General features: G+C 44.1%; 1 protein-coding gene and 1 long non-coding RNA gene across 2 annotated transcripts; one reads left to right on the top strand and one right to left on the bottom strand.

Moving 5' to 3' along the window:
- The first annotated feature begins 4,636 nt into the window (after positions 1 to 4,636).
- LOC127302017 (uncharacterized) lies at positions 4,637 to 6,640 on the top strand. Its single transcript, XR_007852586.1, has 2 exons — positions 4,637 to 4,972; positions 6,297 to 6,640. It is a non-coding gene; the product is annotated as an uncharacterized lncRNA (long non-coding RNA).
- A 5,708-nt stretch (positions 6,641 to 12,348) lies between these two features.
- On the bottom strand, positions 12,349 to 16,402 carry LOC127302016 (probable galacturonosyltransferase 4). Its single transcript, XM_051332360.2, has 7 exons — positions 16,116 to 16,402; positions 15,931 to 16,014; positions 15,327 to 15,697; positions 14,333 to 14,613; positions 13,857 to 14,214; positions 13,130 to 13,705; positions 12,349 to 12,946 (listed from the first exon to the last, which is right to left on the bottom strand). The coding sequence occupies exons 1-7, from the start codon at positions 16,237 to 16,239 to the stop codon at positions 12,671 to 12,673; spliced, it is 2,070 nt and encodes a 689-aa protein (XP_051188320.1). The 5' UTR covers positions 16,240 to 16,402; the 3' UTR covers positions 12,349 to 12,670.
- Positions 16,403 to 16,894: the final 492 nt, after the last annotated feature.

The following is a 16,894-nucleotide window of genomic DNA, read 5'->3' as shown; positions in this document are numbered from 1 at the left end:
ACATCATTTTTTTCATAGATGTGCAACTACGTAAATTTACCTATATGACAAGCAATCACAATAACAAGTAACTAACGATACGACACATAAAGGATACAAAGCTGCAATAGAGACAAGGCGACACAAGGATGATTCTCGTAGTCCTTTCCTTGCTAAGGGACGTGCGTTTATGTTGGAGGAGTGTGGTACCAACCAACGCCACTAAGGTCTCGCCCTATTCTCTGGTGAGTAAGCCATAAAGGTCAGCTCACGCTCCACTAAGCAGTGGCCTTCAATGTGGCAACCGAAACATTTACACAACATTGGGGAAATCTCCACAACTCAATTGGAGGCTCTCAACAACCAACCGCGAAGCTTCTACAACAACAAAAACATTCAAGGGCGACTTCTTCCAACTAGTTTCCAAATAACCAAGAGTAACAAGTTTATCGATTAAATGGGTGGGATAGTTAAAATTCCTTTGGTGGATGTGTAGATCAAGATTTCCTCCATTGATTCCCAAGAGAGCAACAAGATTGAGTATCTACAGAGGGAGATATATGAGTTTTGAGCTTTAGAACAATGAAGGAGAGAGTGAGTGGAAGCGACAACCTTCACTTGGGGAAGAAGGGTGGCTCTTATAGTAAGTCCACGAAAAGAGCCATTGCATGTAACATATATAACCCCGGAGACTCTGGTGACTTAACCCAGAGTCTCTGGTCTTCACTGTGTCGGTAACGGACCGACCAAAATCTCCTTCCTGAGCAAGCCTGGAAATAGTGTGGGCCGGAGTATCTGGATTGAAGTCTCTGGCGTGACACAAAGTCTCGAGACAATGTACTAAGAGCAAGGCAGACGTGCTTCTCAACCAAGTCCCCCAGTCCGGAGTCTCTCGCTTGTGAGGGCAGGAGTCTCCGGTCATAGACACACATGAGTCTCTTTTCTAGAGCTCCTCGACAACAACTTTCTTGGAGTTCCTCTCCAACAATTATTCCTAGCAACCCCTCCAAACAGCAACATCACATATAGCTAGAAAACCTAAAAAACTACAAACATCATCTTCATCTTTTCACTTTTGAGGGGCAGATCATCGTCTACTGCTTAATATAGATACAACCTAAATCACTTAAGAATATGGGTAAATATCCTTGTGTTGTCAGCAAACATGCAAAATACACTTAGGGAGGTAAATACCCTTTCATCAACTATTCATGTGATCACTGAATGCACACTCGTCGTTAGATACATCATGAAATGTGTTTTCATACGATATCTACATAATACTAAAGGTTTTAGTAGTTTTCTAAAAGTCGATCAAAGTTTACTTAGCCCAATTATCTATGTGATCACTGAATGCACACTCGTCGTTAGATACATCATGAAATGTATTTTTATTTATAACTTTCCTTATTCATTGAAACATAAAGAGTATGAAGTAATTAACATATATTTTGCATGCGTAAAAAGGAGAACGACAAGAAACGGAAGGACGAGTTAGTTAAGAAAAGCAAAGAAAAGATGGTTGTCAATTATCTGACATGCCCCCTTTTATCTTCATTTTTTCTTATTATCTTCATTATTAAATTTATTGTGAAATTTAAATACCAAAAGAAAAAACTACTTGATTTATGGGGATATATGAAAAATAGTTTTAGAGTTACTTTTTTTTAACAAACAGAGGGGTACTAGACCCCTGTGGAGCTTCATTGATGTAACACGTGGCAACTACAAATTTGCAAGAAGGCCCTTTGCAACACTCGCCCTAAAGAACCAGCTATTTGAAGATAAGGCCTTCTAAATTACAAAAAGCACCCTGGCAGAGAAAAATAAAAAGCAATCAAGGACATGGGTGCCTCCGGCACTAAACGTCAGCGGTCTCCAGCCATCTCCGCCAAGATCCAAGAGCGAGTTACTCGTTGGCTCTCCTACGACGAATAGATCCAACCATCAGCCGCCTCTAGGACACCGGGGACGAACCTCTTGGCACGCTAGCTGCGTCGAGCTTTGGCAATGGATCAAGCAGGCCTCTGCCATGGACGTTGAAGACGGGCCGCCATACCGGCCGAAGATCACAACGACGAACGTCGCCATGTGTTGCGCACATGAACAACTCTGAAGCATGTTGAATCACACTGCCGCCGACCGAAGAGAGATCCTCTTCCTCCGCCGCCACCTTGACGGCAAGGGAGGCAGAGTAACTCCACAAGATCTGAGAAGCAAGATCCACAACAGTGCTTATTAAAGGAAGCCTCGCATGAACTGCAACCTCCACCATGCCTCCACCTTGGAGGGTCGCTGAACGACTTCACCGGTGACTGCTTGATGTCGTGCCATGACACCAGAGCGATGAGCTTCCATGGCATTACACCAGACTCCATAAAGGTAGACCATGATAAGCCCAAATCCTAGACCTAGAGCTACACCTACAAGGATAGGGAGGAGAAGACCTAAGAACTACATTAGATGTAGAACCGGCACCATTCCTTTGCCTACTCCAACCAGCAACTCCGGCAGGAGCGACTCCGCTCCGGCCCGGAGTCACCGAGAAGAAGACCAGGCAGGGGAAGATTTCGGGAGAGACCTGGAGAGGAGAGGAGAAGAGTTTTAGAGTTACTTAAAATCGGAGAAGTGGAGAACATTCTTCTAGATATCTTTATCGCATGATTTTTTTTGTTTCCATCAAACTATAGGAAAGAGTTGGTGACTCTTCAAAAAAAGGGCATGGTCGCTTGGCACGAGTACACGTCCATCCACATTCCGTTCCTGTTCTCCTTGTAGATTGGTGGTGATGGAAAATTTTCGATTCAAAGGTATTTTGTTAATTTAGAAAGTATGCATACTGTAGTTTATGTTTAATACTTTTGTGAGCGTGTGTTGTGTGTTATACTGTTATTCCTACATAGTTTGTGGTTACAGGCTGTAACAGCTTGGTGCCTTTCTTTAAGAACTTTGGGTTTTCGATAAATTCTTGTTCCTGTTGTTATATTCGAGTGAAAAAATATTTATCATATCTCTCGTTAGCAAATTCCAAAAAACTTATAGTTCCTAGTTTTATACTAATTCAGTCGTGTAAGTTTAAGTTTCTCCTAAGAGATGTCAAAGCAAACAATAAAAACAAGATCCTAATAGCGCCTGAGAGTATCTTTAGTCGCATCCCCCAAAAGAAATGGAGAAAAACATGTTGTCCTTCAAAGCTAAATAACGCCTTATTTTGTGTCCGGCGTCCCCGGTATAGAGTCTCTACCGGGGACGCCGGACACAAAAACAGCGTCCGCATGTATGCATGCACCCCCTAGTCCTCACATGTCATTCTCTTTTTTCACACTTTCTCTCACCTACTTTTTTCACATGAGATGGTTTCCTCTATTAAAATGCATGTATCTATCTGAATGTTGTTTGAGGGACACGACTAGGAAGGGCTTATTTTTTTTGTAGATTTTTGGTTTTGTTTTGTCCGATGCTATCCCCAAATACGTCCCACATCATCGTGCTGGACGTTTTTTTAGACGCGACTGAAGATGATGCTCTGAATGTGCCAAAAATCACCCCGGCGAGAAACTTGCAAGGGTAATTTTGTTATGGGCATCGGCAACTTATAGCTGCCTTTTTCTTTTTGCCATCACCGTACAAAATTCGATCTAACCTTCTCACATCACGTCGCGGGCACGTTCACCAATAGATTTGGTGTAAAAATGAATAGCAGGTCATAGGCAATGATGTATCTGACACACATGTAAAACATTAGTCTTAAATACTTTATATTTTAAGCTACACACAAAAATGACAAAAGTGTGAATACGAGTGCATATTTTCAAATCTTCAAATTTTATCAGAAGTCGTTTATGAAAGATTGTTGCACTAGTCAATTGAACCAAAAGCTGAACTAATGGAAAGAGACTAGGAAATATATTTATATTTAACACTCCTCTTCACGTCTAGGCTATTTTTATTCCTTAGCGTGGGTTCGGTGCGGGCCACAGAATTTTTATTTTATTTTTAAAAATGCGTGAGCAGGGTCTTGAACGTGAGAACTCTTGGCTCTGATACCATGTAAGATTGCTGCACTAGCCAATTGAATCAAAAGTCTGAACTGATGGAAAGATAGTAGGCAATGTATTTATATTCAAAAGTTTGGAAACCATACTTTCATTTCGTTTGTAGCATTTTAAAATGAATATGTGTATTTATTTTATTTACATTATAATTTCAGAAATGAACACTTGTTTGGTTGCCACAGGAATTGCAAATAACAACAGAATTCAATATTGAATTTGTAAATGACTTTCATAGAGAAACGCAAATGACAGGTCTCAGCTCGGAATCGTGTTTACCCATGGAGTCATTTTACTGGATTTTTTAAATAAAATGACGGTCCAATTCTGTGGCAACCAAACAGCCCACCTGTAAAATTTCAAAATGAATTCCAGGATTGAAGACCCAAAATGGATACCAAACGACTTCTCAGATTTTTTTTCATTTTTATGTAGCCCACAATATAACTAATTTTGTATTTCAATATTGTCTGTTTGTAGGTTGCATAGTTAACTTTTCAGGATTTTTTACAGAATTTTTTGAAACATAAATATGGTTTTAGATTTTTTTCAAAAATAAAGGGAGCTCCGGAGCTAAAGCCACTTTTCGTAACCGGCGTCGGCTAAAAATACCGCAATCAACATGGAGACGACGGCGCCCCGCGGCGGCGGCGGCGCGACACAGAGGTGACCCCTCACTCGTGACCCGAAGGCTGTTGCAGCGGCGCGAGGGAGCGCTTCCTCTCTTGCGACCCGGAAGCGACGACGGCGCGCGACCCGAAGACTGCAGCGGCGCGAGGGAGCGACTGCTCTCTTATGACCCGGAGGCGCGACCCGAAGGCTACTGCAGCGGCGCGATAGAGCGGCTCCTCTCTTGCGACCCGGAGGCAACGATGACGGGCGACCCAGAGGCGAGCACAGCGGCAACGGCGTCCACGCCTGCGGCGTCGGTCTTCTCGCAGGTAAAGCTCCTCCTCGTTGTCTTCATTGCCCTCTTCTTCTCAGCCCCGATTTGAGGATTATTTCAAGTTCTTGATTTAGAATGGAGCAATGGATTTCACAGTGCAACAGTTCGAGAAATAGAGTACCTATGCAGCTATGCTGATTTATTGAGAGATGTAGTGCCTGTGGTTTATTAAGTTTGAGATTGCAAGCTCAAGTATTAAGATGCTTAATACTTGGTTTTGAAACCAAAACTTGTAGCAAATAGGATATTATCCAACTGGTCTTGTAGTTCTAGTTCAGCTTTGCAGAGACTAATGTTAAGTAGATGGAAATTAGTCTATGTGATGATGATTACTTGATGAAATATCAAAATGAATTTACTAATATTTGGCTGTTGTAATCCATGTTTCAGTCAGCTCTCCAATCTTGGTGAGAAAAAACATATCTGAAATGATTTCTAATGGAATATATATTCAGCATGTCTTAACTACCTAGTTGATGATATGATTGTTGAAATGCTAGATTAGTTTGAGGAAAGTAGGCAGTTGGTCTGAGCGTCATAATCTGTTCTTTTCCAATTGTCATTTTACTCTCATTAAGATTCCGATGTGCATCTTTGTCATTTTTATGCCTTTGGTTTGAGCACCTGGTTGGGAACTCTTGATTTGTTACATGCAAATTTGGGAAAATTTATTATGTTTGGTAAATTTATTCTCTGCCTTTAGATTTCTGAATCTTGTCAGCTTTGCATGCCGGACTAGCATGAATGGCCTTGAACTTGTAATTACGTGTACTTGCCTGAACCTATGTTCTTTCGTCAAGATGCTTCTCATGTGTTCTTGTTTCAATCTAAAAACAAGTACTCTTATTAAGACAGAACTGTGAGTAGTAGTATTATTAGTTGCAGCATTCTGTGGATGATAGTTGCAAGAAACCTTCAAGTTATTGGTTCTGTGGATGATAGTTAAAAGCAACTATGAATAGAAAAACAAATCTTCAGCTCAAACCAGTTCCTTTTATTGGGATTGAGAAAGGGCACGGGGGCAATTGGAGAGTGCCATGGTTTAGTAGCTTATTTAACTCAGACATGTATATTCTCCAAACTCAGAAATGTATTATTGTAAGAAATGTGGACAAGAAAATTCTAAATTTTTAACTTGTATCATACTTTATGTCCTTCTGTCATTTTGGTGTAACTCGGCCACAGTAATACTGGAGAGGTGTGCATTATATTTTTCTAATCATTGCCTGCTCTTCTTTTCTGCTCCTTACATCATGTTGAATTAATTGAAAAACAATGCGTATGATACCTTCTCTTTTTTTCCCTTTTTCATTGTGTAGTGATGCAATGACTGCTTTGAGGGATTATTCTGCATAATATTATGCTTTTCAACTTGCTAAAATTCACATGATCAATCTGCAGTGTGCTTTGGTCAAGATGTTTCTCCTATTCATTTTGCTGCCCTATAAAAGGAATGCAGGTATGTGAATGCAGTTCATCAAGTTCACCAGCAGCTAACTTCTTCAGGTCTTCTCTCTTATCCAGCATCACTGTTGGCAGTCCACCGTTGCTATCTCAACCATTTGTATCACCAAGATCTTTGGGTACTGGTGTTGTAGCTTCTTATCTTGCTTGTGGTCCTACAGATGAAGCTCTCTCAGCGTTGGAGCATGTTATACCGCCACCAGCTGTCTGATGGAGTCTACTCATCTGAAAACACATCAAAGAGGGCCACCTTGACCATGAAATTGCAATATCTTGCCGCATGCTGCGTGCTGGAACTAGGCCAGACCATTTTACTCTGCCGCATACATTAAAAGCATGTGGAGATCTACCTTCATACCGAGGTGGTATAACATTCCATGCAATTATATGTCGCGATGGCTTTGACTTGAACATCTTTATACGCAATGCGTTGGTGGCGATGTGCTGATGTATTTACGATGTGGTTCACTAGAGGAAGCCAGTCTGATGTTTGAGGAAATAACTCAGAAGGGAATTGATGACATCATCTCATGGAATTCAATTGTTGCACCCCATGTTAAAAATAATAATCCATGTACTGCATTGGATATGTTCTCGAAAAGGGCAATGATTGTCCATGAGAAGGCTACAAATGACAGGTCTGACATCATTAGCATTGTGAACATTCTTCCTGCATGTGCTTCTCTAAAAGCACTACCTCAAACTAGAGAAATTCATGGCCATGCCATTCGACATGGTACATTTCCAGATGCTTTTGTAGACCATGCTCTGATTGATACTTATGCAAAATGTGGTTCGATGAAGGCTGCAGCGAAGGTTTTCAATATGATGGAATTCAAAGATGTCTCTTGGAATGTAATGGTGACTGGGTATTCCCAAAGTGGGAACTTTGAGGCAGCCTTCGTGATTTTCAAGAATATGCGCAAGGAAAAAAAATCATTAAATCTGGTGACTTGGACTGCTGTGATTGTCGGGTATGCTCAGGTAGGATGCGGCCAATAGGCACTCAACATTTGCCGACAAATGTTTTTTCCTCGGTCAAAGCCAAATTCTGTTACAACAGCTTGAGCTTCCTTGGGTACATGTTCTCGGGGTATGAAAACTCATGCCTACTCTTTGAAGAATGGTCTTCTATCTTCGGATAATTTTTTTGGTGGTGATGGTGATGATGAGGATCTCATGGTGCACAATGCAGAATCTTCAAAGCTGCACGTTCCATATTTGATGTAGTGAGTTGGACTGTTATGATAGGTGGATTTGCTAATTTGCACAGTATGCGACTCAAACGATGCCCCTCATTGCAGTCATTCTGGAGCCTACTGCAGTATTTTGGGTTGTGATACTTAGTGCCTGTAGAGTACATTCAAATGTGGATCTTGCTGAGTATGCTCTTAGCAAGCTAGTTAAGATGAATGCAGAGAATGATGGATCTTACACACTCATCTCCAACATATATGCTAAAGCAAGGCGCTGGAAGGATGTAGCCAGAATCAGAAACCGGTCAAAGAACTTAGGGGTTAAGAAAAGACCCGGATGTTGGAGATAGATCACATTCTCTATCCCCTCAGATTTATGCTCTTATGGAGAGATTGGTCGATTGCATCAAATCTATGTGTTATGTCCCCGAGACAGATTTTGCGCTGCACGATGTCGATGATGAGGAGAAAAATAACCTTTCTTGCTGAGCACAACAAGAAGCTTGTTCTCGCATTTGTTGAGATAGAAGGCTAATCAATTATGGGTAGAATTTATTCCTTGGGATTAATGATACTCCTACTTCCAATGTTGTCTTGGTTACTCATTTAACTCATAGATTGTACTCCCCACATTCCAGTGAATCTTCAGGTGTACAAGTGTGCACCATACTAGGGGAAACAAATTTAGCAATCATGTTTTGGAATTTTGTGTGCAGTTGTGCTGAAATTCTAAGACGGAGTGGAATTTGCCAGCGCGGTGAGACTGAAGCAGTGGTCGGCATGATTCACCCTCGACATGATTTATATTGCACGAAGACGCATTTGGAATATCAGGTGGACATCTCCCAGAGCCAGAGGGGCACGGCCTGATTCTGGAGTTTTTGGTTGAATGGGCATGGACTTTGGATCTTTGCATCTCTGTATAAATGGGGGCTGATCCAGAAACTCTGATACTAGGAACCAGAACGCATTTTTTAAACCAATTTCGAATTGTTTGTTGTGATCACATGACAAATTTTATGGGACAGGGGGAGTAGTTGTTTCATAGAAACCAGAATTGTATGGAAGCATCAATGAAAGCAAAGTTTACCAAAAAAAAAACTTATAAATGGTTTTCGATTTTTAAAAAATGAAAGAAGCACTAGATCTCGTTGAGTCAGAATTCCCTACTGAGAAGTTAGCATGAAAACTTTGCTCGTCGGCCAGGTCCGGGAGAACGATGGTGAACATGACGGGGTGTACTCAACTGACGAAAACAATACTGTAAAGCACATCCAAAAGCACAACTGATAAAACCAGTATGGAGGGAGTAACTCTATTGTTGTATTATTACAATCGAGGCACGAAAAAAAAATATGATGATACTGGACGGAACACAAGAAAGACTGACTAGGCGAAACACAAATCCGCTGCTAACCAACACAATGGTCGTATCGCTAAAAGAACACCATGGTTGTAAGCCATAATCCTGACATGAACACCAGGAGCATAACGAGATCACTAAATTAATTAAGATAAGCACGCATGCACCATTTTAATCTGCTGCGCATGCATATCAGCTCAACTCTAGCAGCCCCCGCAGCCGCCGCCACCTCCACCGCCGCCTCCACCTCCGCCACAGCCTCCACCTCCGCCTCCGCCTCCGCCTCCACCACAGCCTCCACCACCGCCGTGGCCATGGCACCCACCGGCAGAGACACCAGAGACGTACGCGGCTCCGTACATCCCCGTCGGGTCAACCACCGTGCTCCCGGACCGCGCCGACGACCTCGCCTTCGTGGGAGCGACGCTGGCCGGCCTGCTTGTCTTCGCTGCGGCGGGCTTCTTCTTGGGGAGGTCGTCGTCGGCGTGCGAGCTGCGGCCGCAGAGGAACACGGCGAACGAGACGATCCAGACGGATGCCACAACCATGCCGAGAGCCGCGAGCCACGGCGGGAGGAAGCTCGTTGCCGCGCCGCCGGCAGACTCGAGGAGAGCTCTCGCCATCGATCGTGAACAGAGTTAACAGATGAGATCTCGAGGTGCGTGTACCTGGTACTTTGCAAAACTTTGAGGTTATCGGCAATAAGACGTATATATAGAGATGGAGGGTACTTAGCATGCACGGGATCAAAGCTTAACTAAACCATGCCTAATCGCCGACTAACGAGGAACTGGATAAGGGATCTGTTAAGGTTCGACTGTTCGGGTCATCTTCTCGTATTGGGTCTCGGGTGATAATAAAATAGCAAGGAACGAATTAAGAAAGATAATCTGAAAACTCAGGTCTCGGGTGCATATGAACATGTTGTGTAAAAACATATTTGAAATAACAAAAAGTTTTAAAATAAAATTTGCATGTACATTTAGGGCATGTGCAATGCTTGATAAGTCTGTCTTGTCTTAACGTTGTCACACAATTTAGATATAAAAACATGATGTATAACGGGTTATTTTTTGGGTTATTTTGTAGTCTTATTTTCAGTAATCAGATATCCTAAATTTGTGATGAGAGAGATTGTACTAAGAGATCATCTCTTAATTAAGAAAAGATAAAAAATTTTTAAAACATTCTCTTTTCTCTACCTCAGCGCTTATCCTACGAGGCACTGCTAAGATATCACCATTGTACATGCCCTTAGATATTTTATGGGGATGGGTGTTTTTGGCACCTGGAAGCAAACACTTGGTTTTAAATACACTTTCAAAATGTTGGAAAATTAGGACAGAAATTTTTTAGTGCGGCAGAAAGTACTATTTTTATGGCCATTTTTCCGAAGTGTGTCTATCGTTTTTAGCGATATGATTAAACTCAGCACTTTTTTATGTGCTCATAATAATAATTAGAGACACTTTAGTTATTTTTAAAGGCATTTTAAAGCGCCTCTAATAATTTGCTCTCTCGTGGTGTTGGCTGTGGGTGTGTTTAGGTGTGTTTGTGAGCTGTGTGTTGTCGTTATAGTTTTTCGATCTATTTTCTTCTAAAAACTGAACAGTTTTTTTAATTAATAAATTATTTAAAGATATTGCCTTCGTTTCAAGGAGAACTGTCCAACACAATGGTTGTATCCCTGAAAAAACACCATGAACGATCCTGACATTAACACCGGGCGACGAGATCACTAACTTAAATAAGATGAGCACGCATGCATCATTTTAATCTGCTGCACATGCCAGCTCAACTCTAGCAGCCCCCACAGCCGCCACCGCCGCCTCCACCTCCACCACAGCCTCCACCACCGCCATAACCTCCACCACCGTCGTGGCCATGGCACCCACCGGCGTCGACACCAGAGACGTACATCCCCGTCGGCTCAACCATCGTGCTCCCGGACGTCGCCGACGACCTCGCCTTCGCGGGCGCGACGCTGGCCGGCATGCTCGTCTTTGCTGCTGTGAGCTTCTTCCTGGGGAGGTCGCCGCCACCTCCACCTCCGCCACAGCCTCCACCACCGCCGTGTCCATGGAACCCACCAGAGACGTACGAGGCTCCGTACATCCCCGTCGGGTCAACCACCGTGCTTCCGGACCTCGCCAACGACCTCGGCTTCGCGGGCGCGACGCTGGCCGGTATGCTCGTCTTCGCTGCAGCGGGCTTCTGCATGGGGAGGTCGCCGTCGCCGCCGCCGCCACCTCCACCGCCACAGCCTCCACCACCGGTGGCAACACCAGAGACGTACGCGGCTCCGTATATCCCCGTCGGGTCAACCATCGTGCTCCCGGACCCCGCCGACGACCTCGCCGTCACGGGCGTGACGCTGGCCGGTCTACTCGTCTTCTCTTCAGCGGGCTTCTTCCTGGGGAGGTCGTCACCGCCGCCACCATCACCTCCACCACCGCCGTGGCCATGGGACCCACCGGCTGCGACACCAGAGACGGACGCAGCTCCGTACATCCCCGTCGGATCAACCATCGTGCTCCCGGATCTCGACGGTGACATCGCCTTCGGGGGCGCGACATTGATCGGCATCCTCGTCGTCTCTGCAGCGGGCTTCTTCTTGGGGAGGTCGTCGTCTGCGTGAGAGATGCGGCCACACAGGAACACGGCGAGCGAGACGATCCAGACGGATGCCACGACCATGCCGAGCGCCGCGAACCACGGCGGGAGGAAGCCCGTTGCCGCGCCGCCGGCAGACTCGAGGAGTGCTATCGCCATCGTGAACAGAGTTAACAGATGAGATTCCGATGTGCGTGTACCATGTACGTTGCAAAAACTTTGAGTTTATCGGCAATTAGCCGTATAGGCGTATATATATAGATGGATTGGGACATTGGGTACTCCGGGTATGTTTGGTTCATGATATAGATTGCCTTACCTCGTTAGAGATTCCTTAGACAAAAAAGTTGGCAAGATTAGGGAATGAAATGTGAGAAAATTTTGGCAGCAAATCAAACAATGAAACAAGGACCAAAATACCATAGGTTGCCAAAAAATTGGCAAGGCAAATTTGGGCACCAACCAAACATGCCCTTAGCTTGCACGGAATCAAACCTTAACAAAACCTTGCCTAGTCGTCGTGGCATCCATAACTAAGATATTTTTCATCTTTATCTTGTTAATAAAAGATAAGGCACTGGATATTCTGTTTTTCAGTTTGATCACGTCCTGAACGTTGATTGCTGGCAAAGCCGTCGTTAGCAACCTGGGAAAGATCGGCATCGTGTGGGCGGAACATAAAACGAGCTGACTACACTTTCATATGCCCAATTAGGCATGAACTGATCAGATCGCTCACAAGAAAAAGAGATAAAAATTTACTATTAGAACTGTTGGTGCTTAGTGCTGTTACAATCAAACAATTAGCTGCATCCACATCACTATAAGTCCAAGGCATAACATAAATCTACGTGATGGTTAACCTAAGCCCATGTCTTGTTCTAAAGACTACCACTAAACATCTGGCACCTTTACAATTATATAGGAGGAACTGCCTCCTTACAACTGGGAAAAAAAGGAACACATGCTCTAGACATCTTCCAAAACCTAGAGCACAAAGAATTAAATTAATCTAGCAAGTAAAAAAAATCATTCACAAAGTGTTTGCCACTCAGGGTCAGGGGTTTATGTTGCACTCCCGTACAAATACTTGATCGTAGTTTACATGGCGTGACCAATATTTGCGGTATTTGGACAGTCCAATCTCAAGCCAGGGTTTCAGATTTCCATTGTAGTGGATAACGGATGCCTGCCTGATATCCTTCTCGTTGACATTTGGATTGTACCCAAGTCCCAAAAGATGCCAGGAGCGGTCAAGGGGGAATGTACGGTTCCAAAATGTTACAAGGCCTGCAGGGAGGGTGCCTAGCTTCCATAATAGCCTATCTTCGTTCTGCACAAATGAGACAATACATCAGTGAAGAATGGGGGTATCACAGTTTTGGTGAAATCTAGGGATTTTCTTGTAGGTCAAACTAATAGAAGAATAGCTGAAAGCGAACTAGGGAATGATTGCCTCAGTTCTTGGTGGAGCTTTTTTTTCCATAATATGTTGTTCATAAGTTCATAAACTCACCAGGTTCTGCCAGGTGTGGTAGACGTCAGTGATGTTTTGCTTTCTCCACTCAGACAAGTCGAACATGTTCATGCCATATGCCCAACCGCAAGAGTGTGGATTAAAATTGCTGGCGATAAGAGGATTGGAAAAGTTGAGGTATTTATCAAACCTATGGAAGGTCTCCCCACAGGTCTCAACAGCACCATTCACCTTGCCTTTGAGATCTATCGACCAAAGCGCACTTAGGTCCTGCTGCACTACAGTATCATCATCTAGAAATAACACCTTATTAAGCTTCGGGAATATCTCAGGGAGATAGAACCTCAGATGGTTGAGAATTGATAGGTATTTTGGGTTCCGGAATTTCGGATTTTCACCAGGTCGAGCCTTCCCACTCCTGAAGTAGTAATCAATTATCGAACTGGATTCTAACTGCTTTAGAACTGGACTGTAGCTTGAGTTCAGCCATGTAAACTCTTCAACATTCTGAACCTGAATTGCAGCTTTGCCCAAGGGGTTAGCCAAGAACCACATCTTCATTGCAGCATAGTTAAGTCTATCTGTCACGATGTGGAAGACATGGTTTGCTGGTTTCTGCAGGGCAGAGTAATAGTTCATATTAGTGTGGTAGAAACAAGCTTAGCTACAATGAGGTTTATTTATAGTAAAACAAAAGTTGATTCACAGTGATTAATCAGCAGCCCGATTAGCAACAATTATATATCCCATTAGTCAAGTGGTATACCTTCGCATGAACAAGAGTGGAGTTCACAACCACTGCAGCAGCCAATACATTATCCGAGAAAATTGCATAGTGATGGAGTTTGGGGTCTTCCAACTTTTCCATATTTGGGAAATCCTTATTATTGGAGTTGGTGGAGTAGTACTCATTTGTAAGACGCAATGGGAGACAATGAAGTCCTTTGGGTAAAGATTTTGCTGCTATTTGAGCAAGATAGTTTGCATCTTTTTTGTGAGATTGAAGCCGCTCTTCTGTTGAGTGAATGGCTGTACGGAGCCTGCTCACAGCACCTGAGCAACTATCATGAGTTCTCTTGAGCTTCCCCAGTGTCTGCTCCATTGCTTTTATTCTGCTATGGACACTTCAGACAACAGAAAATTCTGTAAGTTCATAGATAATCATACTAGGCTGGAAAAATACATCATCAGTTATAGACTTATAGCCATGGAAATTCAGCAGTACAGTGAAAGAGAACGTACTTCTGAGGAAGCATCCCATCATTGGTTGCATCACCCAGTGCTCGTTGGATATCCTTCATTCGTGCACGTAACTCCTTGGCGGAACCATGATTGCCTCTAGACGCTAGAAGGCCAAGATACGTCTTTGCTCTTGTCAACTGGTCCTTGATGATGCGGATCGTAGCATCTGGGGAAGTTGCTGATTGACCAGCGCTACTAAGTGATGTACCAAGATCAGCATTGATACTAACTTCCCCTGTGGACGTCTCCTCTCTGGGGGTGGCACGTGTAGTTTCATCTTCCTGGATAATTAAAGCAAAGCATTAGCAGCCAGAACCACCATGAAACATGATGACGACAGATACACGCTCTGATTGTAAATGAATAACAAGCTACATTATAAAGATAATGACCAATATAGTGGAAAATACAAGTGCATTTCACAAAATAGTGATAAACCAAACAAAAATCATACATATCAGGACATCATTGTCCTGATATGCTCTTCACTCTGTATTCTACCCTAATGTTCACGAACAGGTAAAACAGAACAGAGAACAGTATAAACTGCTATTTACCCCCGTTCCGAAATATAAGCCTTGTTAGAAAGCTAATGGCTTACATTTCGAAACGGAGGTAGTAAAAAGGAATGGTAATACTTGACATATCTTGCCAATCTATTAAGATGGCTGCAATGTCTTTAGGCATTGTGCTAGAATAACTTCGATTTTGTGCAATAAATAATTTCAGCACTATTGTCCATTCAATCAGTCCACACATATTTCACCTTCATAAAATGAGTATGAGTTTACTGAGTAGTAATACAGATGGAACGGAGCAAGGTTTATTCCTAGGTTAGTTTGGCATCCTACAATTGAATAAGATGGCCCAGACACATCAGGTCTGCATGTATGATTCACAGTCCTCAACTAATTTTCCCTATTATAAGCGGCAAGATATTGATCGTCCTTGGGCCTTGGCAAGCAGTAAATTGGTCGTCTCAGATGAATTTTACCTTTTGTAAAGAAGATGAACTCAGGTTCCCAGTAGTAGTCATTCCAGAAATGCTATTATTCTCTGCTGCTGCACCAGATCCATCTCTGTTCTCCACCTCATCTGTATCCTGCGCTAGTTTTTCCTTCACCCCTTGTCCATCCCCCTCCTCGGCTCCCTTGCCATTGGTGCTAACAACTTCCTTTATCACGCCATCCTGTCTTGACTGAGAACTCCCATTCCCCTCAGCAACCACCTCATCAGCATCCCGCGACACAGGCTCCTTCCACCGCACGCTCGTATCGGTTCTTTTCGCAATCTCAACTGCTTGCCAGTCGTCGGCCGCTGACAGCACCCGGTTCTTGTGCTCCCCTAGCCTCTCCATTGTCAAATCTGCAAAAGCAGTTCACCCCAAATTCCAGTAAAAATCAGGCGCGAGCAGAAATACCACGAAGGGCACGATTGTTCACCAGTGCTTGACCAAAAATTGCGAAAAAAATGGTTTTTTCTTTTCTTACTGAGGTGAAACAAACCCGTCATGATCTACTATTGGACAGTGAAACATGTGTCTTCCCTTCCAAGACGAGTCGGGCAAAGCAGAAGGAAAGGGGGAAAGGCAATCTCACCTTTGGCTAGAGAGACCTCGGACGCGGCCATATGCGGCCACACCAGATTGGACCCATCCTCCCGATCGAAGGCGCCCCTCGCCACTGCAAGAAAAAGATACCACCACCAAAATCAGGCACGGATCTCTACCGCATTGTCGCCGCCCCACGTAGCCCTTGGAACACGGAGGGGGCGCAGCACGTACCTGTGGAGTCCGGGAGGGAGACGGGGGAGCGGCCGTAGAGCGCGAGGGGCGCGAGCACGGAGGCCAGGAGCAGCAGCAGCACCGCGCCCCGGCACCGGCGGCCCCGCGCGACCGGCGCCGCCATGGCCGTCTGCCCCGCCGAAAGAGGACCGCCGCCGCCGCCGGAGGAGGAGGAGGAGATGGCGGTCGGGCTCCGGTGGGGGCAGGTGCGTAATTACGGGGATGGGTTGGGGCGTCGGCACGCGCGGAGGCGAATTTCCGGGGCAGAGTAACATGCGATGCGTGATGGGCCGGTTTGCTTTCCACCGTCAGTCACCTTTGCCTGCTTCTCACTCACGCGCTGGATGGACGGATGGGTCCCACTCGTCCCACATCTGCACAAATTTTCTATTCCGTGGGGTAGATGAATTTTACGGCCACAATTTTCCTTGGATTTGTCATGGAGAAGAATTCATTTGTTTGGACCTCTGCAACAACGTAGGGGCTTAATAGTAATACCAGACATACATAGTTAAAAAAGAAGAATTAGATAAAAGAAAAGTTCCGCTATGAAAACCTGTTCCTTATAACAGCACCAGAAACCATCGCTCTAATAAAAAATGTTATTGTCCGACAAGGTTATTGTCAGCAAAAAGTCCGCACTCATAAAATAATATCTTCAACAAAGTTATTGTCGGCCAATTAAGGGCGGACCTTAGGTTGGTTTAGGCACTGAATTCCTCTTGTTTTGTCCACTTACCAATTCCGCTTCTCCAAGTCACAAATCATCAAGCCATAAT

This window comes from Lolium perenne, chromosome 5 (genome assembly GCF_019359855.2).
Source record: "Lolium perenne isolate Kyuss_39 chromosome 5, Kyuss_2.0, whole genome shotgun sequence".
In the NCBI taxonomy this organism is placed as follows: Eukaryota; Viridiplantae; Streptophyta; class Magnoliopsida; order Poales; family Poaceae; genus Lolium; species Lolium perenne.
The sequence above is the reverse complement of the archived record's forward strand: the minus strand, read 5'-3'. Positions and strand labels throughout refer to the sequence as shown.

What these genes read in the sequence shown, in the direction of transcription:
- LOC127302016 (XM_051332360.2), bottom strand. Translation starts at nt 16,239, where the DNA reads ATGGCGGCGCCGGTCGCGCGGGGCCGCCGGTGCCGGGGCGCGGTGCTG. An exon ending in CTCCCTCCCGGACTCCACAG is followed by an intron (nt 16,015 to 16,115) that starts GTACGTGCTGCG and finishes TTTTTCTTGCAG; the next exon opens with TGGCGAGGGGCGCCTTCGAT. An exon ending in CCACTCTTGTTCATGCGAAG is followed by an intron (nt 13,706 to 13,856) that starts GTATACCACTTG and finishes TCTGCCCTGCAG; the next exon opens with AAACCAGCAAACCATGTCTT.